The sequence below is a fragment of the Rhinoraja longicauda genome, chromosome 20 (genome assembly GCF_053455715.1).
Source record: "Rhinoraja longicauda isolate Sanriku21f chromosome 20, sRhiLon1.1, whole genome shotgun sequence".
In the NCBI taxonomy this organism is placed as follows: domain Eukaryota; kingdom Metazoa; phylum Chordata; class Chondrichthyes; order Rajiformes; family Arhynchobatidae; genus Rhinoraja; species Rhinoraja longicauda.
Window position 1 is genome coordinate 7,526,032 of NC_135972.1, and position 27,500 is coordinate 7,553,531.

The window sequence follows — 27,500 nt, forward strand, 5'->3', positions numbered from 1 at the left end:
CTGCCCGTCGCTGGCTGTTGCCCCGTTGCTGCTGGTGGTCGGTGGCCACTTGTTCGCTCCTGCCCAACTCGCACAGGCTGGGAGAACTCATGAACTTCGGCCTGCGGAGAGTCCGCATGGTTAGTCCGGGAAACCCCCACTCCACCCACCGCCCCACGGGGAGGCTGGACTCGGGGGGAGAGAGAGAGAGAGAGAGAGGGAAAGAGTGAAAGAGAGAGATGAAAGAGGAGAGGGTGGGAGAGAGTGAGAGAGAAGGGGAGAGAGAGGGGGGGAGAGAGGGGGGGGAGAGAGGGAAGGGGAGGAGAGAGGGTGGGGGGAGAGAGGGGAGGGGGAGAGAGGGAGGGGGGAGAGAGGGAAGGGGGGAGAGGGAAGGGGAGAGAGGAGAGAGGTGGGGGGAGAGAGAGGGGGGGAGAGAGGGGAGGGGGAGAGAGGGAGGGGGAGAGAGGGAGGAGGGGGGGAGGAGGGAGGAGGGGGAGAGAGGGAGAGGGAAGGGGGAGAGAGGGAAGGGGGGAGAGAGGGAAGGGGAGAGAGGGTGGGGGGAGAGAGGGGAGGGGGGAGAGAGGGAAGGGGAGAGAGGGTGGGGGGAGAGAGGGGAGGGGGGAGAGAGGGGAGGGGGGAGAGAGGGAAGGGGAGAGAGGGTGGGGGGAGAGAGGGAAGGGGAAAGAGGGAGAGAGGGTGGGGGGAGAGAGAGGGGGGGAGAGAGGGGAGGGGGAGAGAGGGAGGAGGGGGAGAGAGGGAGGAGGGGGGAGAGAGGGAGGGAGGGGGAGAGAGGGAAGGGGGAGAGAGGGAAGGGGGAGAGAGGGAGAGAGGGAGGGGTGGGGGAGAGAGAGGGGAGGGGGGAGAGAGGGAGGGGGGGAGGGAGGGGAGGGGGAGAGAGGGAAGGGGGAGAGAGGGAGGGAGGGGGAGAGAGGGGGAGAGGGAGAGGGGGTTAGAGAGGGAGGGAGGGGGGAGAGAGAGGGTGAAGTGAGGTGAGGGGGGGTCTGGGGAGAGGAGAGTGAGTGTGAGCCAGTAACAAGCCCCCCCCCCCCCCTCACACACAAACCCCTCTCCCCCGGCGCCGCCAGGAGCCGCTTCAGCATTCACACAACAGTCTGTGCAATTTTGGGGGTTTTTTTCTTCAAGAAACTAATCTGAGAGACGACTCCACTGGCGGCGGCTCCACAAACACACAGCACATTCCCAGCGGCGCCGGCAGCTCCACACACACACACACACAGCACAGAGACTAGAGACAGCACAGCCCAGGGCGGGGGGGAGAGCACACGGAACAACTGCTACTCCTCTCCTGCCCTCCCCCCCTCCCTCTCCTCCCCCCCCCTCCCCTCCCCTCACCCTTCCTTCTCCTCTCTCCCCTCCCCTCACTCCTCCCCTCACTCCCCCCCCTCCTCCTCTCCTTTCCTCCCCTCTCCCCATCCTCTCCTCCTCCCCTTCCTCTCCTCCCCCTTCTCCTCACTACTTCCCATTCACCCCCCGTTCCTTTTCTCCCCTCCTCCTCCTCTCCCCTCCTCCTCTCCCCTCACTCCTCCTCCTCCTCCCCTCCTCCTCTCCCCTCCCCCTCCTCTCCCCTCCCCCTCCTCTCCCCTCCCCCTCCTCCTCTCCCCTCCTCCTCTCCCCTCCTCCTCTCCCCCTCCCTCCTCCCCTCCCCTCCTCCCCTCCCCCTCCTCCTCTCCCCTCCTCCTCTCCCCTCCTCCTCTCCCCTCCTCCTCTCCCCTCCTCCTCTCTCCTCACTACTTCCCATTCACCCCTCCGTTCCTTTTCTCCCCTCACTCATCCTCTCCTCTCCACTCCTCTCCTCCCCTCCTCCTCCTCCCCCCCTCCTCCTCTCCTCTCCACTCCTCTCCTCCTCCTCCTCTCCTCCCCCTCCTCAGTCAGAACCAAGAGGCTTTGGTCAGGTCAAGGCCATAGAGCTAGTGTGAAACACAACAGGGTATAAGTGTCCTTGTCATAGTTTCCTTAAACAGAACAGAAGGACAATATTCCAGCACTCAATATTGCACCTTGCTCTGAACATAGTTTACAGATCACTTCACTTCCTGTTACGGTGCAGATAGATCACACAGTTTGAACTAGTTACTGAAAGTAGTTTCTGAACTTCCACCAACCCTTTAAAACATTACATTTAGAGTCATAGAGTGACACAGCATGGAAACAGGCCCTTCGGCCCAACTTGCCCACACTGGCCAACATGTCCCAGCTATACTAGTCCCACTTGCCCGCGTTTGGTCCATATCCCTCCAAGCCTGTTCTATCCATGTACTTGTCTAACTGTTTCTTAAAAGTTGGGATAGTCCCAGCCTCAACTACCTCCTCTGGCAGCTCGTTCCATACACCCACCACCCTTTGTGTGAAAAGGTTACCCCTCAGATTCCTATTCAAAAATCTTTTCCCCTTCACTTTAAACCTATGTCCTCTGGTCCTCGGTTCACCTACTCTGGGCAAGAGACTCTGTGCATCAGTCTGAAGAAGGGTCTCGATCCGAAACGTCACCCATCCCTTCTCTCCAGAGATGCTGCCTGACCCGCTGAGTTACTCCAGCATTTGTTGTCTACCTGTGTATCTACCTGATATATTCCTCTCATGATTTTATATACGTATATTTTAAAGAATTAAACTATCTTATTGTATTCTGGGTCATCTAAAGGCACATATTTGGGATGCATTTTAATTCAAAACTTAATACTATTTGTGGATACATTAAAATAATTAATGATTAAAAGAGAGCTTTGCAGTCCAAATTGCATTAAAGCACATTCCCTTCACTTGGTTTAGGTTTGTCTATTGTAAGACGATGAACTCAGACTGATATGTTAAATTAGTCATGAAAAAGATAGACCTAAAACTTGGCTTGGTCAATAGTCGGAAATTAACGACATGGGTTAACAGATGAGCTGTAGAAAGTGGGAAGCATCACAGCTTGGTTTGGGAACAGCTCCATCCAAGACCCCACTAGAAATTGCAGCGAATTGCGGACGCAGCCCAGACCATCACACAAACCAACCTCCCTTCTATTCACTCCATTTATACCTCACGCTGCCTCGGCAAGGCCAGCAGCACAATCAAAGACCAGTCGCACCCTGGCCACTCCCTCTTCTCCCCTCTCCCAAAGGGCAAAAAGTATAGAAGTGTGAAAACACACACCTCCAGATTCAGGGACAGTTTCTTCCCAGCTGTTATGAGGCAACTGAACCATCCTACCACAACCAGAGAGCAGTGCTGAACTACGAGCTACCTCATTGGTGACCCTCGGACTACATTTGATTGGACTTTACTGGCTTTACCTTGCACTAAAGGTTATTCCTTTATCATGTGTCTACACTGTAAATGGCTCGATTGTAATCATGTATTGTCTTTCCGCTGACTGGTTAGCACGCAACAAAAACTTTTCACTGTACCTCCAGTGCACGTGGCAATAAACTACACTGAACTGAACTGATTTTACCCGCTGAGCAAATTTTGGTGTTAAGTTTCTTTGCCCAGATAAATGCAAATGGTCATAATATGTACATGGGGCGAGATGATCTTTTTTCCAATTTCCTGGTCAACATTTATTCTTAAACAAACCAGATAAAGTGTAGATTGCATGTAGTAATCTTATCATTGCTTTCTGCAAGACCATTCGATACAGCTGGGCTATTATGTTTAAATACTTTTAAATGATTAGCCTTGAGAAGGACTTTGACATATTCTATAAGATCGGGCATTCGGGCAAAGCCTATGACTTGGATGAAGGGATTAAAAGTAACATTAGCAAATTTATAGATGATACAACGCTGGGTGGTAATGAGAGCTGTGAGGAAGATGCTATGAAGTTGCAGGGTGACTTGGACAGTTTGCGTGAATGGGCAGATACATGGCAGATGCAGTTTAATGTGGATAAGTGTGAGGTTATCCACATTGGTGGTAAGAATAACAAGGCAGATTATTATCTGAATGGTGTCAAGTTAGGAAAAGGGGACGTACAACGAGATCTTGGTGTCCTAGTGCATCAGTCACTGAAAGGAAGCATGCAGGTACAGCAGGCAGTGAAGAAAGCCAATGGAATGTTGGCCTTCATAACAAGAGGAGTTGAGTATAGGAGCAAAGAGGTCCTTCTGTAGTTGTACAGGGCCCTAGTGAGACCGCACCTGGAGTACTGTGTGCAGTTTTGGTCTCCAAATTTGAGGAAGGATATTCTTGCTATTGAGGGCGTGCAGCTTAGCTTTACTAGGTTAATTCCCGGAATGGCGGGACTGTCGTATGTTGAAAGACTGGAGCGGCTAGGCTTGTATACACTGGAATTTAGAAGGATGAGAGGGGATCTTATCGAAACATATAAGATTATTAAGGGGTTGGACACGTTAGAGGCAGGAAACATGTTCCCAATGTTGGGGGAGTCCAGAACCAGGGGCCACAGTTTAAGAATAAGGGGTAGGCCATTTAGAACCGAGATGAGGAAAAACTTTTTCAATCAGAGAGTTGTAAATCTGTGGAATTCTCTGCCTCAGAAGGCAGTGTAGGCCAAGTCTCTGAATGCATTCAAGAGAGAACTAGATAGAGCTCTTAAGGATAGCGGAGTGAGTGGGTATGGGGAGAAGGCAGGAACGGGGGACTGATTGAGAATGATCAGCCATGATTACATTGAATGGTGGTGCTGGCTCGAAGGGCCGAATGGCCTACTCCTGCACCTATTGTCTATTGTCTAAAGGGTGTAGAAGTGTGAAAACGCGCACCTCCAGATTCAGGGACAGGTTCTTCCCAGCTGTTATCAGGCAAGTGAACCATCCTACCCCTACAACTAGTGATAGAGGAATAAAATGTGAAGCCAGAGCGAGGAACACAGGTGTAAGGGAAGAGAGGTTGAGAGGGGGATAACACCAAGAGGTTCAACAAGATGGAGAAATGATAAAAGATGATAAAATATTTTTTATTTTTCAAAAAAACAGCGGTAGAGTTGTTGCCTTACAGCACTTGCTGGGTTCGATCCTGACTACGAGCGCTGTCGTTTACGGAGTTTGTACGTTCTCTCCCCGTGACCTACGTGGGTTTTCTCCGAGATCTTCGGTTTCCTCCCACACTTCAAAGATGTACAGACCCTTGGACTATCTTTGATTGGACTTTACTGGCTTTATCTTGCATTAAACGTTATTCACGTTATTCCCTTTACCATGTATCTGTACACTGTGAATTGCTCGAATGTGATCGTGTATTGTCTTTCCGCTGAATGGTTAGCACGCAACAAACGCTTTTCACCGTACCTCGTGACAATAAACTACACTCAATATAAAAGGAACTGCATAAATATAAATGTTGGAAGAAAGAACTGCAGATGCTGGTTTACACCAAAGATAGACGTAATAGTGCTGGAGTAACTCAGCGGGTCACGCAGCACCTGTGTAGAAAAAGGATGGGTGACGTTTTGGGTCAAGACCTGCAAATCAACTTTTTCCTTTAATAAAATGTAACAAAATATGAAATGAATAAAGGTTATTTGGCAACGAGGAATAAAATCGTTCCTGACCATTAGATAAATTAAATGCTAGAAATGAATGTTTGTAATATTACAACAAGAAGCACAACATACCATAAATACATGTTATAGGAGCAGAATTAGGCCATTCGGCCCATCAAGTCTGCTTGGCTGATCTATTTTCCCCTCTCAACCCGATTCTCCTGCCTTCTCCCCATAACCTTTGACGCACTTAAACAATATACAGATTATTCTATTTAAAAAATATAGCGTTACTTTTTTATAATAGACTAAAACTAATAAAAGATGGACCTGCGTGGGATTTCTCCGAGATCTTTGGTTTCCTCCCACACTCCAAAGACGCACAGGTTTGTAGGTTAATTAGCTTGGAACAAATGTAAAATTGTCCATGATGTGTGTAGGATGGTGTTAATGTGCGGGGTTCGATGGTTAGTGGGGACTCAGTGAGTCAAAGGGCCTGTTTCCGCGCTGTATCTCTAAACTAAAAAAATAAACTACCTCAGTAACAATAGACAATAGGTGCAGGAGTAGGCCATTCGGCCCTTCGAGCCAGCACCGCCATTCAATGTGATCATGGCTGATCATTCTCAATCAGTACCCCGTTCCTGCTTTCTCCCCATACCCCCTGACTCCACTATCCTTAAGAACTCTATCTAGCTCTCTCTTGAATTCCACAGATTCACAACTCTCTGACTGAAAAAGTTTTTCCTCATCTCTGTTCTAAATGGCCTACCCCTTATTCTTAAACTGTGGCCCCTGGTTCTGGACTCCCCCAACATTGGGAACATGTTTCCTGCCTCTAACGTGTCCAACCCCTTAATAATCTTATACGTTTCGACAATAATAAACCGACAGTCATATTTGGTACAGCAATTCCAAATATGAAATGAAAATATTGCACAAAATGACTTAAATAAATGTTCTTTTTTATTTGCTGGGAACCTGTTGTCTTTTGATTATTATTTGAAACCCTGTAAATCATTGTGTGTTAATGTGCCAGTTGTTTGCAGCTCTGCAAAAAAAAAAGAATATATTGTAGGAAGGAACTGCAAAGAAAGGCACAAAAAGCTGGAGTAACTCAGCGGGTCAGGCAGCATCTCCGGAGAGAAGGATTAGGTGACGTTTCGGTTCGAGGCCCTTCTTCAGACTGAGAGTCCGGGGAAAGGGAGACTAGAGGTATGAAAAGGTGCAGAACAAAGCAGAGCCTGAATCAATGACTCAGGAAAGGTCGAGCCCACAATGGTCCCGTGTTGGCTTTGGAGGAGTTGACAACGAAGGGTGACAAACAGTGAAACTAGTAAGACGACTAGGGTGTGGGGGGGGACAGAGAGACCCTTCTTCAGAGGTTCCTCAGTGTGGTCTTCTGCTCCCTTTCCTCTAGGAACTGGTGCTGTTGCACGATCCTGCGTTACCATTGATAACTCTGCAACTAGAGTCTCGACCCAAAACGCCTCCCATTCCTTCTCTCCAGCGATGCTGCCTGTCCCGCTGAGTTACTCCTGCATTTCGTGTCTATCTTAGGTGTGAACCATCATCTACATGTCCTTCCGACACACTGCAACCTGACCTAATTGTTTTACCAATAGGAAGTAAAGGACACACAATAATTTTGCGCATGTAAATAATCGATGGTATATTGCCTGCAGGTGTACTTGCAGATCTGAGAATTGGAATTGACAGATTAAGGCCTAAAATTAACTCTGTTAAAACAAATGTAATTGCTGCTGTCTATAAGTGTTCTTCTGTGACTCATTAACTGTGGTAACTCTAATCATTCAGTACTTGCAATATGCACAGAGAACCAATATCACTTTAAAGCAAACTGTTTAATTAGGAAACAAGCACATCTTGCCTGGATCGAGTGGATGTGGAGAGGATGTTTCCACTAACGGGAGAGTCTAGGACCAGAGGCCACAGCCTCACAATAGACGGACGTATCTTTAGGAAGGAGAAGAGGAGGAATTTCATTAGTCAGAGGGTGACGAATCTGTGGAATTCTTTGCCACAGACGGCTGTGGTGGCCAAGTCAACGGATATTGTTAAGGCAGAGATAGTTAGATTCTTGATTAGTACGCGCGTCCGGGGCAATGGGGAGAGGGCAGGAGAATGGAGCTAAGAGGGAAAGATAGATCAGCCATGATTGAATGGTGGCGAAGACTTGATGAGCCGAATGGCTTAATTCTGCTCCTAGAACTTGTAAACTTGCCAGAATAATCTTTAAAAAAGGAAAGATCCATTGTGAATGTATTAAATGAGAAGCTGTGGAATTCTCTGCCTCAGAAGGCAGTGGAGGCCAATTCTCTGAATGCATTCAAGAAAGAGCTAGATAGAGCTCTTAAGGATAGCGGAGTCAGGGGGTATGGGGAGAAGGCAGGAACGGGGTACTGCTTGAGAATGATCAGCCATGATCACATTGAATGGCGGTGCTGGCTCGAAGGGCCGAATGACCTCCTCCTGCACCTATTGTCTATTGACTACCAAATAGTGTCAAAGTTGTGAGTTTTAGTTTAAACGAATACAAGATGTATTCAGGAGAGAGAGTTAGATAAGGCTCTTAGGGCTAATGGAATCAAGGGATGTGGGGAGAAAGCAGGAACAGGGTACTGATTTTGGATGATCAGCCGTGATCATATTGAATGGTGGTGTTGGCTCGAAAGGCCAAATGGCCTACTCCAACACCTATTTTCTGTTTCTATGTAAACAGCCATGTCTTTGTTGCAGAACAATTGAAATTAAATGATTAGTGAATGTTTTGCAAAAGGTTACTCTGGCTTAATTAAGTGTCTTCTACCACTGCGGCACGGTGGCGCAGCGGTAGAGTTGCTGCCTTACAGCGAATGCAGCGCCGGAGACTCAGGTTCGATCCTGACTATGGGTGCTATACTGTACGGAGTTTGTACGTTCTCCCCGTGACCTGCGTGGGTTTTCTCCGAGATCTTCGGTTTCCTCCCACACTCCAAAGACGTACAGGTTTGTAGGTTAATTGACTGGGTAAATGTAAAAATTGTCCCTAGTGGGTGTAGGATAGTGTTAATGTGCAGGGGATCACTGGGCGGCGCGGACCCGGTGGGCCGAAGGGCCTGTTTCCACGCTGTATCACTAAATTAAAAAAATAATAAATCAAAATCAAAATAATCTATTGGAGGTTTAAGAAAGCAATGAAAGATGACTCAACAAAAATAAAGATGATGGTGATGAGCCAGCGATTTTACTATTTATTTGCGATCTTTGCAGAAGTGTAAATGTTTACCGCACAGGAGGCTGGCATTTGGAACAGTGAGTCGGTGGCTGATTTTAGCTGGAGCGTAACTAATTTCTTTACCCAGTTGTGAGCAATTTTGGGCACCACATCTGAGGCAGGACGTGCTGGCTCTGGAGAGGGTCCAGAGGAGGGTTACAAGAATGATCCCAGGAATGAGTGGGTTAACCTTTGATGAGCGTCTGATGGCACTGGGCCTGCACTCACTGGAGTTTAGAAGAAAGAAGGGGGGGACCTCATTGAAACGTACAGAACAGTGAAAGGCTTGGATAGAGTGGATATTAGAGAGAATGTTTCCACTTGTGGGAGAGTCTAGGACTGGAGGTCATAGCCTCAGAATTAGAGGACGTTCTTTTAGGAAGGAGATGAGGAAGAATTTCTTCAGTCAGAGGGTGGTGAGTCTGTGGAATTCTTTGCCACTGACATCTGCAGAGGCCAAGTCTGTGGATATTTTTAAGGCAAAAATAGATAGATTCTTGATGAGTACGGGTGTCAGAGGTTATGGGCAGGAGAAGGCAGGAGAATGGGATTAGGAGGGAGAGATAGATCGGCCATGATTGAATGGCGGAGTAGACTTGATGGGTCGAATGGCCTAATTCTACTCCTATTCCTTACGACTTATGAAGCCTGTCCCGCTGAGTGACTTTAGCATTTTGTGCCTATCTTCGGTTCGTAGGTTAACTGGCTTCTGGAAATTGTAAATTGTTGGGGGAGTCCGGAACAAGGGGCCACAGTTTAAGAATAAGGGGTAGGCCATTTAGAACTGAGATGAGGAAAAACTTTTTCAGTCAGAGAGTTGTGAATCTGTGGAATTCTCTGCCTCAGAAGGCAGTGGAGGCCAGTTCTCTGAATGCAGTCAAGAGAGAGCTAGATAGAGCTCTTAAGGGTAGCGGAGTCAGGGGGTATGGGGAGAAGGCAGGAACGGGGTACTGATTGAGAATGATTAGCCATGGTCACATTGAATGGCTCGAAGGGCCGAATGGCCTCCTCCTGCACCTATTGTCTATTGTCCCTAGTGCGCCAGGTAGTGTAGGTGTGTGGGATGATCGTTGGTCGGCGTGGATTCTGTGGGTCAAAGGGCCTGTTTCCACATTGTATCTCTAAAGTCTTAAGGAAAATCGTTAAAATGATGCATTGTTTTGTGGAAATGAGTCGGGAAAGACCATTTCCTCCAGCTAGGCAATCAGTGGCCAAGAGCCAACATGTTAAAATCAGCAGCAAAAGAGTTAGATCAAAGGGTGGGGGGTGGGGGAAATCGCCTTTGCAGCGGTAATGGACTACGCTAGGCCAGGCCGACCCTGCAACACAGCCAGGACAATGGGCCTTCATGGTCAGGGCAAGATCACCGACCGCACTTACAACAACTGAGACTTGGAAATGGCGCCAAACAGGTGACTCTTTATACCGTCTCACTTGTGCTGTATCTGAGAAGCTTATCTAATATGTGTCTAAGTGCTTACGTATAGTGATACTTGTACTGAACTGTATGCAACAATGAATTTCACTGTACCTCAGAGAAACATAGAAAAATGGGTGCAACAGTAGGCCATTTGGCCCCTCGAGCCAGCACCGCCATTCAATATGACCTCGGTACATGTGTTAAATAGAGTATTCCATATGAGATTGGGAGCGTTAAATGCTTCTTAGAGGTTGAGGTTAGAGCCATTTTATCTTTGAAGGGAAATTAAATAAATATTGGAAGTGTGGGGCTCCCTAGTGTCACCTCATAAGGTCATAAGTGATAGGAGCAGAATTAGGCCATTCGGCCCATCAAGTCTACTCTGCCATTCAATAATGGCTGATCTATCTCTCCCTCCTAACCCCATTCTCCTGCCTTCTCCCCATAACCCCTGACACCCGCACCAATCAAGAATCTATCTGTCTCTGCCTTAAAAATATCCACTGCCTTGGCCTCCACAGCCTTCTGTGGCAAAGAATTCCACAGATTCACCACCCTCTGACTAAGGAGAGAACTCACGAAGCAGGGAGGAGTAGAGCACTCAGTAGGGGCAGGGCATGCGATTCTGCTGGATCGTTGATGAAATGGTACACGTGACAATGAAACCAAAACTAAATTGAAACTAAAACTAATTTCTGAAGTGACTGAACAATGCAGTACATAGCTTAAATAGTGCTCCGATTTTAGTCATGTCTCTTTCACTAATTCTTTTAGATTTTAGATTTAGAGATACAGCGCAGAAACAGGCCCTTCGGCCCACCGGGTCCGCGCCGCCCAGCGATCCCCGCACATTAACACTATCCTACACACACTAGGGACCATTTTTACATTTACCCAGTCAATTAACCTACATACCTGTACGTCTTTGGAGTGTGGGAGGAAACCGAAGATCTTGGAGAAAACCCACGCAGGTCACGGGAAGAACGTACAAACTCCGTACAGACGGCGCCCATAGTCAGGATCGAACCTGAGTCTCCGGCGCTGCATTCGCTGTAAGGCGGCAACTCTACCGCTGCGTCACCGTGCCGCACAGTTTTAGTATCTTTACATTAAATTGCTTACTTGACGTATTAAACGACATAGACTATTATTGTTATTATTGCACTGTTATTGTTTGTTTGTTTTTATGTGTGTATCTCTCTTGAGCAAGGGTCTCGACCCGAAACGTCACCCATTCCTTCTTTCCATAGATGCTGCCTGTCCCGCTGAGTTACTTCAGCATTTTGTGCCTATCTTTTGTTTAAACCAGCGTCTGCTGTTCCTTCACACACATCTGTGATAAATGGTACTCCTGCAGTTGAACTTAATGTCCTCGCCACAGCAAATTGTCCCCTGCTGAAGAAATGAAGGCATCAGTGTCCGTTGTAGGAACGAACTGCAGATGCTGGTTTAAACTGAAGACAGACACAAAATGCTGGAGTAACTCAGCGGGACAGGCAGCACCTCTGGAGAGAAGGAATGGCTGACGTTTCAGTGTTTGTGTTGTCAGTTAATAGAAGAATAATCTCAGCGTACAAACCTCTGTCACAGAAGGGGAGGGGAGTTATTTATCCCCAGTGTCTTGCTTAGTATTAAAGCCTCATTCAGATACAATATTTTTTCCTTTATTGTTCAATGGCTGTTTGTAAGAACCTCCTTTGGGGAGAAGGTAGGAGAATGGGGCTCGGAAGGAGAGGGATCAGCCATGATTGAATGGCGGAGTAGACTTGATGGGCCGAATGGCCTAATTCTACTCCTATTCCTTATGACCTTATGACATTTGCTTGAACTCTCCATATTGCTGGAACTTCAAAACAAAACCAGAATCCTTGAAAAGAATTCCAGAAGGTGCAGAAGCCAGAAAGCGCCCACCACCAGACTCAGGAACAACTTCTTCCCTGCTGTTATCAGGCTTCTGAACTGTCCTTCTATAAGCTGGGTTACTGTCTGATTCACCTCTACCCCATTGAGGACATTGGACTCAGTCAATGGAACTGATGGGCTACTATACTCTGGACTCTGAATCACTGTTTCCTTTAGTTATTGTACTTGAGATTGGACTTATTGTATCTATGTATAGCATTATCTAATCTGTTTGGATAGCATGCGAAACAAAACCTTTCACTGCACATGTGGCAATAATAAACCTAAATCTAAACCATAATGTAATATTTTTCTTTATGGGTTAGCAAAGACGCATTCAAAGACTATACGGACTGCACAGTGGCGCAGTGGTAGAGTTATTGTCTCACGGCGCCAGAGACCCTTGTTCCATCCTGCCCTCGGGTGCTGTCTGCGTGGAGTTTGCACGTTCTCCCTGTGACTGTGTGGGTTTTCTCCAGGTGCTCTGGTTTCCTCCCACATCCCTAAAGACGTGCAGGTTTGTCGGTTAATTGATCTCTATAAATTGTCCCTAGTGTGTAGGGAAAGATCCAGTGTGAGCAGGCGATCGATGGTCGGCGTGGACTTGATGGGCCGAAGGGCTTTTTGCCATGCTGTATCCCTAAACTAAACTAGAGAAGAAAGATTTATTGGAAATAGTGAAAACTCTTTTGATTTTTAAATCTCATCCTGATAGTCAAATGATTAATTTAGTTTAGTTTAGAGATACAGTGGAAACAGCCCCGCCAACCGGCGATCACCCCTTACACTAGTTCCATCCTAAAAACTGGAAACAATTTACTGAAGCCGATTAACCTACAAACCTACAAACTGTGGGAGGAAACCGGCGCATCAGGAGAAAACCCACGCGGTCACGGGGAGAACGTACAAACTCCGTACAGGCAGCACCTGTGATCAGGGTCGAACCCGGCTCTCTGGCGCTGTAAGGCAGCAACTCTACCGCTGCGCCACCGTGCCGCCCAATGTGTATAAAATGAGAAAGTATGCCTCACTGTTGCAAATGTTGTAAAGGTAATGAAGATTTCCCTGCTTGACATCTTCCTTGCGGTTATGGTTCTTGTGTTTTGCTGAAGTGTTGCTATTTTTCTGTTCCTGAGGGAAGAGTTCTCATCAACTGTGTGCACACTAAGGCAGTTTAATGTTGTACATTTGGTCTCCAAAATGTACTCTTTCACCAGATTAATGTCTCTGAACACGATGAATCATTTCTTTCATTTTGAGTCAGTCATCAGATTCTGGGAAGGCCATCTGTGAGGAATGCTGTTAGTCTACACGGTTAACACTGTGAGCATCAGTAAGTAAGCACTGCACAGTCCGTGCCTCAGTTGCCTTGTCGATCTGAATCTGACCATTTTGGAAACTGAGCAAGAGTACTGATTACTGATGGGGACAACACGGTGGCGCAGCGGTAGAGTTACAGCACCAGAAACCAGGGCTCGATCCTGAGAGAGGGAGAGTTAGATTTAGCTCTTCGGGCTAAAGGAATCAAGGGATATGGGGAGAAAGCAGGAACGGGGTACTGATTTTGGATGATCAGCCATGATCATATTGAATGGCGGTGCTGGTTCGAAGGGCTGAATGGCCTACTCCTGCACCTATTTTCTATGTTTCTATGGTTACATAGTTACATAGGCTGCACGGTGGCGCAGCGGTAGAGTTGCTGCCTTACAGCGAATGCAGCGCCGGAGACTCAGGTTCGATCTTGACTAAGGGGGCCGTCGGTACGGAGTTTGTACATTCTCCCCGTGACCTGCGTGGGTTTTCTCCGAGATCTTCGGTTTCATAGAAACATAAACATAGAAAATAGGTGCAGGAGTAGGCCATTCGGCCCTTCGAGCCTGCACCGCCATTCAATATGATCATGGCTGATCATCCAACTCAGTATCCCATACCTGCCTTCTCTCCATACCCCCTGATCCCTTTAGCCATAAGGGCCACATCTAACTCCCTCTTAAATATAGCCAATGAACTGGCCTCAACTACCTTCTGCGGCAGAGAATTCCACAGAATCACCACTCTCTGTGTGAAAAAAAAATTTCCTCCCACACTCCAAAGACGTACGGGTATGTAGGTTAATTGGCTGGGCAAATATTTTTTTTTAAATTGTCCCTAGGGTGTGTAGGATAATGTTAATATGTGGGGATCGCTGGGCGGCGCGGACCCGGTGGGCCAAAGGGCCTCTTTCCGCGCTGTATCTCTAAATTAAAAAAATCCTTGAAAATGGCATCACTGGTAGACAGCGTGGTCAAGAAGGCTTTCAGCACATTGGCTTTCATCTGTCAGGGTATTGAGTACAGAGGTTGCGATGCAATGTTACTGTTGTATACTGTTGCAGAGAGCAGGGATTTAGATTTCTGGACCACTGGGATCTCTTCTGGGCTAGGGGTGACTTGTACAAAAGGGACGGGTTGCATCTTAACAGCAGGGGGACAAACATTCTGGCAGGCAGGTTTGCTAGTGCGACACCTGTGGCTTTAAACTAAGTAGTGGGGGGGAGGGGTTAACAAATTGTGAATATGAAGATGAGGTTAAAGGGAATACAGGAGATATTGCAGAAGACTCTCGGAAGAATGGGAACAGAAGTTCTAGAGGGGAAAAGAGATTAAGGGCAGGGCCATTTGTGACCGATGTGAGAGGGGAGGTAAATACAGAAGTTAAAGTGTTGTACTTAAATGCGCATAGTATAAAAAATAAAGTGGATGAGCTTGAGGCTCAGTTAGTCATGGGCAAGTATGATGTTGTAGGGATCACTGAGACATGGCTACAAGAGGACCAGGGCTGGGAACTGAATATTCAGGGGTACACAACGTATAGAAAAGACAGACAGGTGGGCAGAGGGGGTGGGGTTGCTCTGCTGGTAAGGAATGATATTCATTCCCTTGCAAGGGGTGACATAGAATCAGGAGATGTTGAATCAGTATGGATAGAAATGAGGAATTGTAAGGGTAAAAAGACCCTAATGGGAGTTATCTATAGGCCCCCAAACAGTAGCCTCTGTTGGGTGCAAGTTGAATCAGGAGATAAAATTGGCGTGTCACAAATGTAATGCTACGGTGGTTATGGGAGATTTCAACATGCAGGTAGACTGGGAAAATCAGGTTGGAAATGGACCCCAGGAAAGAGAGTTTGTAGAGTGCCTTCGAGATGGATTCTTAGAACAGCTTGTACTGGAGCCTACCAGGGAGAAGGCAATTCTGGATTTAATGTTGTGTAATGATCCTGATCTGATAAGGGGACTAGAGGTAAAAGAGCCATTAGGAGGCAGTGATCACAACATGATAAGTTTTACTCTGCAAATGGAAAGGCAGAAGGGAAAATCGGAAGTGTCAGTATTACAGTATAGCAAAGGGGATTACAGAGGCATGAGGCAGGAGCTGGCCAAAATTGACTGGAAGGAGGCCCTAGCAGGGAAGACGGTAGAACAGCAATGGCAGGTATTCCTGGGAATAATGCAGAGGTTGCAGGATCAATTTATCCCAAAGAGGCGGAAAGACTCTAAGGGGAGTAAGAGACACCTGTGGCTGACAAGGGAAGTCAAGGACAGCATAAAAATTAAGGAGAGGAAGTATAACATAGCAAAGAAGAGTGGGAAGACAGAGGATTGGGACTCTTTTAAAGAGCAACAAAAGTTAACTAAAAAGGCAATACGGGGAGAAAAGATGAGGTACGAGGGTAAACTAGCCAATAATATAAAGGAGGATAGCAAAAGTTTTTTTAGGTACGTGAAGAGGAAAAAAAGAGTCAAAAAGGGCAAATGTGGGTCCCTTGAAGACAGAAGCAGGGGAATTTATTATGGGGAAGATACACACAATCTCCCAAATGTTCTAGGGGCCGGAGAACCTAGGGTGAGGGAGGAACTGAAGGAAATCCACATTAGGCAGGAAATGGTTTTGGGTAGACTGATGGGACTGAAGGCTGATAAATCCCCAGGGCCTGATGGTCTGCATCCCAGGGTACTTAAGGAGGTGGCTCTAGAAATAGTGGAAGCATTGGAGATCATTTTTCAATGTTCTATAGATTCAGGATCAGTTCCTGTGGATTGGAGGATAGCAAATGTTATCCCACTTTTTAAGAAAGGAGGGAGAGAGAAAACGGGTAATCATAGACCAGTTAGTCTGACATCAGTGGTGGGGAAGATGCTGGAGTCAATTATAAAAGACGAAATTGCTGAGCATTTGGATAGCAGTAACAGGATCATTCCGAGTCAGCATGGATTTACGAAGGGGAAATCATGCTTGACAAATCTACTGGAATTTTTTGAGGATGTAACTCGGAAAATTGACAGGGGAGAGTCGGTGGATGTGGTGTACCTCGACTTTCAGAAAGCCTTCGACAAGGTCCCACATAGGAGATTAGTGGGCAAAATTAGAGCACATGGTATTGGGGGTAGGGTACTGACATGGATAGAAAATTGGTTGACAGACAGAAAGCAAAGAGTGGGGATAAATGGGTCCCTTTCGGAATGGCAGGCAGTGACCAGTGGGGTACCGCAAGGTTCGGTGCTGGGACCCCAGCTATTTACGATATACATTAATGACTTAGATGAAGGGATTAAAAGTACCATTAGCAAATTTGCAGATGATACTAAGCTGGGGGGAAGTGTGAATTGTGAGGAAGATGCAATAAGGCTGCAGGGTGACTTGGACAGGTTGTGTGAGTGGGCGGATACATGGCAGATGCAGTTTAATGTAGATAAGTGTGAGGTTATTCACTTTGGAAGTAAGAATAGAAAGGCAGATTATTATCTGAATGGTGTCAAGTTAGGAAGAGGGGATGTTCAACGAGATCTGGGTGTCCTAGTGCATCAGTCACTGAAAGGAAGCATGCAGGTACAGCAGGCAGTGAAGAAAGCCAATGGAATGTTGGCCTTCATAACAAGAGGAGTTGAGTATAGGAGCAAAGAGGTCCTTCTACAGTTGTACCGGGCCCTGATGAGACTGCACCTGGAGTACTGTGTGCAGTTTTGGTCTCCAAATTTGAGGAAGGATATTCTTGCTATTGAGGGCGTGCAGCGTAGGTTCACTAGGTTAATTCCCGGAATGGCGGGACTGTCGTATGTTGAAAGGCTGGAGCAATTAGGCTTGTATACACTGGAATTTAGAAGGATGAGGGGGGATCTTATTGAAACATATAAGATAATTAGGGGATTGGACACATTAGAGGCAGGAAACATGTTCCCAATGTTGGGGGAGTCCAGAACAAGGGGCCACAGTTTAAGAATAAGGGTTAGGCCATTTAGAACGGAGATGAGGAAGAACTTTTTCAGTCAGAGAGTGGTGAAGGTGTGGAATTCTCTGCCTCAGAGGGCAGTGGAGGCCAGTTCGTTGGATGCTTTCAAGAGAGAGCTGGATAGAGCTCTTAAGGATAGCGGAGTGAGGGGGTATGGGGAGAAGGCAGGAACGGGGTACTGATTGAGAGTGATCAGCCATGATCACATTGAATGGCGGTGCTGGCTCGACGGGCTGAATGGCCTACTCCTGCACCTATTGTCTATTGTATAATACAGTGTATTTTAGTGAGGCCATACTTGGAGTATTGTGTTCAGATTTTGGTCGCCCTGCTGGAGGACAAATGTTAAGCTGGAAAGAGTGCAGAGAAAGTTTACGAGGATAATGCCAGGACTTGAGGGTCTGAGCTACAGGGAGGGGTTGGGTAGGCTAGGACTTTATTCCTTGGAGCGCAGGAGGATGAAGGATGATCTTATAGAGGTGTATAAGATCATGAGGGGAATAGATAGGGTAGGTAAACAGAGACTTTTACCCAGAGTAGGGGAATCAAGAATAAAAGGACATCGGTTTAAACTGAGAGGGGAAAGATTTAATAGAAACCCGAGGGGCAACTTTTTTTATACAGAGATGTTAGGTACATGGAACGAGCTGCCAGAGGAAGTAGTTGAGGCAGGGACTGTTGCAACATTGAAAAGACATTTGGACAGGCGTAATCGAGAGGACATGTTTGGAGGGATATGGGCCAAACGTGGGCAGGTGGGACGAGTGTAGATGGGGTATCTTGGTCAACATGGGCCGAAGGGCCTGTTTCTGTGCCGTATGACGCTATGCCTATTGAATAGAGCATCTATTGAAGTCAGGTTTGGTCAGAAGCATGAAGAAAAACCCTTGGAACAGTTCGTAAGCCAATAGGTACAGACCACAAAGCTTACCATTATGCATAAAACAAACGAACATAAAAATAGAAAATAGCGTGCTAGACCCCCGCACGGTATTCTGAGAACATGTTTGAGGTTTGTTCTCAGAATGTCCTGAGACATTGAGACAGCGTTGTGTGAAAATTGATGGAATTGAGGCCTGATTATATATTTGAAAGTAGCATCCAGGACATCCCACAGCACAGAAACAGGCCCTTTGGCCCGCAGCTCTATGCTAACCATCAAACACTAACTGACATTAATCCCACTTCATTCTCTGCACGTTCCTATCAACACCAGATTCTACACACCAGGGACTATTAACAATGGCCAATTAATCGATCGAAGATACGATGCGATACAATACGATAGAACTTTATTTATCCCAGGAGGGAAATTGATGTATTCAAAAGAGAGTTAGATCTAGCTCTTAGAGCTAACGGAATCAAGGGATATGGGGAGAAAGCAAGAATGGGGTACTGATTTTGGATGATCAGCCATGATCATGTTGAATAGACACAAAATGCTGGAGTAACTCAGCGGGACAGGCAGCATCTCTGGAGAGAAGGAATGGGTGACGTTTCGGGTCGAGACCCTTCTTCAGACTGATGAAGGGTCCCGACCTGTAATAACCTATTACTGATTGAGAATGATCAGCCATGATCACATTGAATGGCGGTGCTGGCTCGAAGGGCCGAATGGCCTCCTCCTGCACCTATTGTCTATTGTCTATTGTCACCCATTCCTTCTCTCCAGAGATGCTGCCTGTCCCGCTGAGTTACTCCAGCATTTTGTGTCTATCTTAAGCCTGAACACACGTTGATATTGCAGGTGGGGTGAAGGGAGGTCGGAGAGGCATTGCTAATTAACACCAGTCGGAGTGCCGATTTTTCACAGCTATTTTCCATTTACTCTTTTGGTTCTCATTTTGCAATGTCTCATGTGTTTGTTTAGCTTGCCACCTCAAAGATAACGTACACCCGCACAAGATGACGTGGGGATGAAGCATTGAAAGCAAGTGTTTATGTCTGCTTTATTCACCACGCCATTAACTGGGAACATCTATCTTTGAGAACGTTGAATAGCAGGCCCTTCGGCCCACAATGCCTGCACCGACCACGATGCCATGTTAAACTGATCTCATCTGCCTTACATGGTTCCATGGTACTTTGGTCGTCACGTGAGCCGAGGTGCAGTGAACCTCAGATACAGTACAAGTGTACAGCAGTATGCACACCGAGGCACCATCCATATCATTTCCATGTTCCAATCTAAAAGCATCTTTAAATGCCTCCATCGTATCTGTCTCGACCACCAACCCTGGCAATGTGTTCCAGTCTCTGTATAAAAAAACCTGCCCCACTCATCTCCATTAAACGTCACCTCTCTCACCTGACAGCTAAGTCCTCTAGTGTTGGACATCTCCACTCTGGCAAAAATAGTTCTGACTGCCTATCCTATCTATGCCTCTAATGATTTTATATAGGACCATAGAAAATAGGTAATTCAGCCCTTCGAGCCAGCATCGCCTTTCAATATGATCATGGCTTCATCAATATGAACAGCTTCATCCCCAGGGCCATAGCTGCTATGAACCGGCAACCACAAAGACTCTTCACACCCCTGCAACAGTCTGTTCGAACTTCTACCATCGGGCAGACGATACAAGGCCTTCTACGCCCGCACCTCCAGACTCAGGAACAGCAGCTTCATCCCCAGGGCCATAGCTGCTATGAACCGGTCCTGCTGAGCCGGATGGCCACATCGCACAGTGATCCGGCACAGATCTACTTTATTCTGTTTTGAAACTGTTCTCATTTGTTTCATTGGGTTGTTTAAATTAATACTGACTAGCTAATTAATTTATTGCATCGCATGGGAGGCGCATTCCCAATCTCGTTGTACCCCTGTACAATGACAATAAAGATATATTGTATTGTATTGTATTGATCATCCAAAATCAGTACCCCGTTCCTGCTTTCTCCCCATATCCCTTGATTCTGTTAGCTCCAAGAGCTAAACCTAACTCTCTCTTGAAAACATCCAGTAAATTGGCCTCCACTGCCTTCTGTGGCAGAGAATTCCACAGATTCACAACTCTCTGGATGAAAAGGTTTTTCCTCGTCTCAGTCCTAAATGGCCTACCCCTTATTCTTGAATTGTGACCCCCTGTTTCTGGACCCCCCCAACATGGGGAACATGTTTCCTGCATCTAGCCTGTCCAGTCCCTTAAGAATGTTATATGTTTCTATAAGATCCCCACTCATCCTTCTAAATTCCAGTGAATATAAGCCCAGTTGATCCATTATGATAGACTATGATATACTTCTATCAGGTCTCCCCTCAACCTCCGATGTTCCAGAGAAAGCTATCCAAATCTATCCAAACTTTCCCTGTATCTGAAACCCTCTAATCTTGGCAGCATTCTAGTAAGCCATCTCCACACCCTCTCCAAAGCCTCCACATCCTTCGTGTAATGGGGCAACCAGAACTGCACGCAACACTCCAGATGCAGCCGAACTAAAGTCCTACAGAGCTGCATCATGACTTCCTGACTCTGATATTCAATGCCCCCAGCAATGAAGGCAAGCCTTCTTTACCACCCTGCCTCTTTTCTACACTTATTCTGAACGTAATTCCCTTTGCACATGTCACCTGCACAGCTCTGTGCAAGTCATGCTTCCTTACCAAGGAGGACTATCTCGTTGACTCTTACTTCTCCCAACCAACATCCCATGGAAATGAAAGTCAGCTGGAGGACCCGGAGACCCGGGTTCGATCCCGACTACAGCTGCTGCCTGTACGAAGTTTGTACGTTCTTCCTGTGACCTCGTGGGTTTTCTCCGAGATACTCGGTTTCCTCCCACACTCCAAAGACGTACAGGTATGTAGGTTAATTGGCTTGGTATAAGTGTAAATAGTCCCTAGGAGAGTGTTAATGTGCGGAGGTCACTGGTTGTCACCTTCTCCAAGCTCACAATGATCTATTCTACATTTTCTTTGAACTGCATCTGTTTTGAAGTCTCGTTTCCACACATTGCCCTTCCTTATCTCTGTGTCCTCCTCTCCCCGACTCTCAGTCTGAAGAAGGGTCTCCACCCAAAGCTTCACCCATTCCTTCTCTCCAGAGATGCTGCCTGTCCCGCTGAGTTACTCCAGCATTTCGTGCCTATCTTCGGTGTAAACCAGCATCTGCAGTTCCCTCCTGCACTTTCACGTAGTGACACAGATCTCTTGACATCTACCCGAGATTTGCAACAGCCTATTGCAGAAGCTAGCCTGAGCCTTCTGAGGGGCCATGTGTGTTGTTACAGTACGTCAAAGTCACGGCAGTTCTCTTGAAACATTGGCGTGCATGATAAGAAGATTGTTATAATTAAAAACTTTAACTTTAAAAGAATGGATAAAAAACATAACTACTTCAAGATATTGTTTTATGGGACTTTGAGTGTGTCATTCCTGCATTCGGTCGGCCTTTGTACCTGTGGAAAATGATGATCAACGGACTGGATGACTAAATACGGCAAAGGTCGCTTGAATGACTGGGAAGGATCGACTGTGAGGTTCATGGGAGAACATGTACAAACTATGGCTGCATTCATGGCCACAGTTATTTATCTTTGCACTGGGAAGCGGTGGGAGTGATGGGGAGTGATGTGGGAGTGAGCGATGGGTATTTGGGTAAGGGATGGGAGATGCGGCCAAATGCTAAAAGGATTTAAACGCAAAAGTGGAACAGTGAAAGGGCTGGATAGAGTGCGTGTGGGGAGGATGTTTCCACTAGTGGGAGAGACGGCCTCAGAATAAAAGGACATACCTTTAGAAAGGAGATGAGGAGGAAATTCTTTAATCAGAAGGTGGTGGACCTGCGGAATTCATGGCCACAGATGGTTGTGGAGGCCAAGTCAATGGATATTTTTAAGATGGCGGTGGATAGGTTCATGATTAGTGCGGGTGTCAAGGGTTATGGAGGGAAGGCAGGAGAATGGGGTTGAGAGGGGAAGATAGATCAGCCATGATTGAATGGCGGAGTTGACCCAGCCAATTGGGGTTGCCATACTTTTGCAAGGGCAACTGAGGTTGATCCATAAAATGTAGTTATTGCAGCTTGTGAAACTAAAACTAATATCAGATATTCTCAGCTTTTACAAAAAAAACACACAAATTATTTGATGCTGATGTGATCAGTCCCATGGACTAGTTGCTACACTGTTGTTGGTCGGCATGGACTCGGTGGGCCGAAGGGCCTCTTTCCATGCTGTGTCTTCATTAGGGTAACTCATTCTGAGTTACTCCAGCATCAAATAATTTGTGTCTGTTTTTTGTCACACAAATAGGATCTTATTGCCACACAATAAGATCACCCCTCATCCTCCTGTGCTCCAAGGAATAGAGTCCCAGCCTACTCAACCTCTCCCTATAGCTCAGACAATAGACAATAGGTGCAGGAGGAGGCCATTCGGCCCTTCGAGCCAGCACCGCCATTCAATGTGATCATGGCTGATCATTCTCAATCAGTACCCCGTTCCTGCCTTCTCCCCATACCCCCTGACTCCGCTATCCTTAAGAGCTCTATCCAGCTCTCTCTTGAATGCATTCAGAGAATTGGCCTCCACTGCCTTCTGAGGCAGAGAATTCCACAGATTCACAACTCTCTGACTGAAAAGGTTTTTCCTCATCTCAGTTCTAAATGGCCTACCCCTTATTCTTAAACTGTGGCCCCTGGTTCTGGATTCCCCCAACATTGGGAACATGTTTCCTGCCTCTAACGTGTCCAACCCCTTAATAATCTTATACGTTTCGATAAGATCTCCTCTCATCCTTCTAAATTCCAGTGTATACAAGCCTAGTCGCTCCAGTCTTTCAACATATGACATTCCCGCCATTCCGAGAATTAACCAGGTAAACCTACGCTACGGAGTTGATGCAGCCAATTGAGGTTGCCATACTTCCGCAAGGGCAACTGAGTCCCAGCCTACTCAACCTCTCCCTATAGCTCAGACCCTGTAGTCCTGGCACCACCCTTGTGAATCTTTTCCGTACCCTTTCCAGCTTGACAACGTCTTTCGAGCACTTGAAAAATGCACTCTAATTGTACTCATCACATTTAAAACCAGACAAAGCACTATTTTGGCACATCCATGCCCTCACGAATTTCCCTCAAGACTCCGATGCAACCTTAGATACAATGTTTGCAAATAGCTTCTGATTTTCAAGAGAGAGCCTCCACAGGTCAAACGCTGACTACTACCCTGATCGATGCACTGACAGTTTAACATCGCTGTGGAGATGGCAGATGGGAAGTGGGGAGTGAGGGAAAGAAAATTATGCACACATCCCAGCTAGACAATATCTGAGGGAGAGTATTTGCTGAACCATACAAAGGGAGCACCGGGCAAACAGTTTTATCATAAGGTCATAAGTGATTGGAGCAGAATTAGGCCATTCGGCCCACACGATCTTATAGAAACTTATAAAATTCTTAAGGGATTGGACAGGCTAGATGCAGGAAAAATGTTCCCCATGTTGGGGGAGGCCAGAACCAGGGGTCACAGTTTAAGAATAAGGGGTAGGCCATTTAGGACTGAGATGAGGAAAAAATCTTTGGAAAATCTTTGGAAAAAAATCTGTGGAATTCTCTGCCACAGAAGGCAGTGGAGGCCAATTCACTGGACATTTTCGAGAGAGAGTTGGATTTAGCTCTTGGGGCTAACGGACTCAAGGGATACGGGGTGAAAGCAGGAACGGGGTACTGATTTTGGATGATCAGCCGTGATCATATTGCATGGCGGTGCTGGCTCGAAGAGCCGAATGGCCTACCCCTGCACTTATTTTCTATGTTTCTATGTCAAGTCTACTCTGCTATTCAATCATGGATAATTTGTCTCTCCCTCCTAACCCCATTCTCCTGCCTTCTCCCCATAAGCCCTGACACCCGTACTAATCAAAAATCTATCTATCTCTGCCTTAGAAATATCCACTGACTTAGTCTCTACTGTGGCAAAGAATTCCACAGATTCACCAGATTACCTGACCAACTACAGTAATACATAGTGCTGCTTTAAGGATGACTAACCCACATCTATACATACATACATAACATCTATGCATAACATCTATACATAACATACATACATACATAACATCCATACATCTGTACTAACCACCATCTGAACATCCATTAGTGTCATACTCAGTATTGCTTGCACCTATCTTTAAGCAAACCAAAACACTTTTGCCACTCATAGATCCCAACCTAACAGTGCTGAACTACTATCTACCTCATTGGTGACCCTCGGACTATCCTTGATCGGACATTACTGTCTTCACCTTGCACTGAACGTTATTTGCCCCATCGTGTATCTGTACACTGTGGATGACACGATTGTTACCATGTATTGTTTTCCTGGTGACTGGATAGCACGCAACAAAAGCCCTTCACTTCACGTGACAATAAACTGAATCCGTGGTGTCTTCTGCATTGAGTTTCTACACATTTAGTCCTTATTAAGAAGTCAAGGACAAATCTCTCGCCCTTCATAAAAAGGCATTCCCATACTGATACCGACTTTTCTGTCCTGGGCCACCTCCACTGTCAGAGAGAGGCCAAATGCAAATGGAAGGAACACCTTGTATTTCGCTTGGGCAGCTTACACCCCAGCGGTATGAATATTGATTGCTCGAACTTCAAGTAACCCTTGCGTCCCCTCTCTCTCTGCCCCTCCCCCACCCTAGTTTCACTGCCGTCCTGTTGAGTTTCACTGTCTGTATATCACCTAGCCCACAGCCAACAATGGACCATTGTGGGCTCCACCTTTCCTTGATCATCGTTACTTTTTGCATATCTTTCGTTCATTTGTTCTCTCTCTCTCTCTCTCTCTCTCTCTCTCTCTCTCTCTCTCTCTCTCTCTCTCTCTCTCTCTCTCTCTCTCTCTCTCTCTCTCTCTCTCCTCTCTCTCTCTTCGTTTCTCTTTCCCCTGACTCTCAGTCTGAAGAAGGGTTTCGACCTGAAACGTCACCAATTCTTTTTCTCCAGAGAAGCTGGTTGACCCGCTGAGATATTCCAGCTTCTTCTGTCTATCTTCGGTTTAAACCCAGCCTCTGCAGCTCATAGGTTCATAAGTGATAGGAGCAGAAATAGGCCATTCGGCCCATCAAGTCTACTCTGCCATTCAATCATGGCTGATCTATCTTTCCAACTCAACCCCATTCTCCTGCCTTCTTCCCTTAAACGCTGACACCCGTACTAATCAAGAACCTATCTATCTCTGCCTTAAAAATATCCATTGACTTGGCCTCCAGGGCCTTCTGTGGCAATGAATTCCACAGATTCACCACCCCTCTGACTAAAGAAATTCCTCCTCATCTCTTTCCTAAAGGAACATCCTTTAATTCTAGGCTGTGACCTCTGGTTCTAGACTCTCCCACTAGTGGAAACATCCTCTCCACGTCCACTCTATCCAGGCCGCTCACTATTCGGCACGTTTCAATGAGGTCCCCTCCTCATCCTTCTAAACTCCAGTGAGTTCCATGCTACACATCTCAGCTGCCTCTCTCCATCACACAGTGCCCTCTGCAGCATTGGCAAATACTGTCCCATCACCACCACCACCACAACTCCCCTGAGTTGGTCTGGGACAGCAGAGAGGTGGACAGGCCGACCCCTTAGGTTCCCACTGAGGCCACTCTCACATCCATCTCACCTCAGGTTGCCAACTTCCTCACTCCCAAATACGGGACAAAGGGTGACGTCACCGCCCCGCGCCCCACGTGACCTCACCCAGCCAGCGGCCACGTGCCTCCTGGCCCAGGCGGCCGCCATTGGTGGAGCGGGAGCATGTGGCCGCTGGCTGGGTGAGGTCACGTGGGGCGCGGGGCGGTGACGTCACTCTTTGTCCCATATTTGGGAGTGAGGAAGTTGGCAACCCTACTAATACGGGACAAGGGGGGTCCCGTACGGGGACAAACTAATTTAGCCCAAAATACGGGATGTCCCGGCTAATACGGGACAGGTGGCAACCCTTATCTCACCCCCACGCCAATGCCAGAGGGTGGGGGGTGGGGTGGAGGAATAACACCGCCTCTCACTAATGGGGAAGTCACGGTGGCGCAGTGGTAGAGTTGCTGCCTCACAGTTGTGCCAGGGACCCGGGTTCGATCCCGACTGCCGGTGCTGTCTGTACGGAGTTTGTACGTTCTCCCCGTGACCTGCGTGGGTTTTCTCCGAGAGCTCGGGTTCCCTCCCACACTCCAAAGACGTGCAGGTTTGTAGGTTAATTGGCTTGGTATAAATGTAAATTGTCCCTAGTGTGTGTAGGATGGTGCTAATGTGGGGGGATCGCTGGTCGGCACGGACTCGGTGGGCCGAAGGACCTGTTTCCGCGCTGCATCTCTAAACTAAAAGCCAACGTGTCGACCTGCTGCGTCCTTTGGGCCAACGCAGCACATTCACTGCACTGCAAAACGTGACCTCATTCCGCACAAAAAACTTTTAGTTTTGCATGAGAGAAGCAACTTTTTAGTTCCTTGTTTGAAGAGAGCCGTCATGAGACTTAACCACCGTGGCAGCAGTTGTGCACAAGGCTACCAATAAGATCAGTATGTGCGTAGGAAGGAACTACAGATGCTGGTTTACACTGAAGGTAGACACAAAATACAGAGTGAAGCCCAGCGCAAATTGGAGGAACAGCACCTCATATTTCACTTGGGCAGCTTACATCCCAACAATATGAACATTGACTTCTCCAACTTCAAGTAACCATTGCTTTCCCTCTCCCTCTCTCTCTCCATCCTTCCCCCACCCTAGTTCTCCAACTAGTTTCACTGTCCTTCTGATTAATTTTCATGTTCGTAAGAGACAGTAGCAGAATTAGGCCATTTGGCCCATCAAGTCTACTCCGCCATTCATTCATGGCTGATCTATCTCTCCTTGATAACCCCATTCTCCTGCCTTCTCCCCGTAACCTCTGACACCCGCACTAATCAAGAATCTATCTATCTCTGCCTTAAAAATATCCACTGACTTGTCCTCCACAGCCTTCTGTGGCAATGAATCCCACAGATTCACCCCCTCTGACTAAATTGCCTCCTTTTCACCTACCCCTCAGCCAACAATGGCCCAATTCACATTTACTTGATAACCGTCTGCTTTAATCTGTCGTTTTCACACCTTACCCCTCCATATCTCTATACCTCCTCTCCCCTGACTCGCAGTCTGAAGAAGGGTCTCGACCCGAAATGTCACCCATTACTTCTCTCCAGAGATGCTGCCTGTCCCGCTGAGTTACTC

General features: G+C 47.0%; 1 protein-coding gene across 1 annotated transcript in view; it reads right to left on the bottom strand.

Moving 5' to 3' along the window:
- LOC144603537 (proline-rich protein 5-like) overlaps positions 1-27,500 on the bottom strand; it is a 76,749-nt gene that overhangs the window by 47,645 nt on the left and 1,604 nt on the right. The window contains 1 exon segment of the mRNA XM_078416890.1: positions 1-164. This exon segment is cut by the window's left edge and continues 6 nt beyond it. Coding sequence (XP_078273016.1) covers positions 1-118 — 118 coding nt within the window. The 5' untranslated portion in view covers positions 119-164.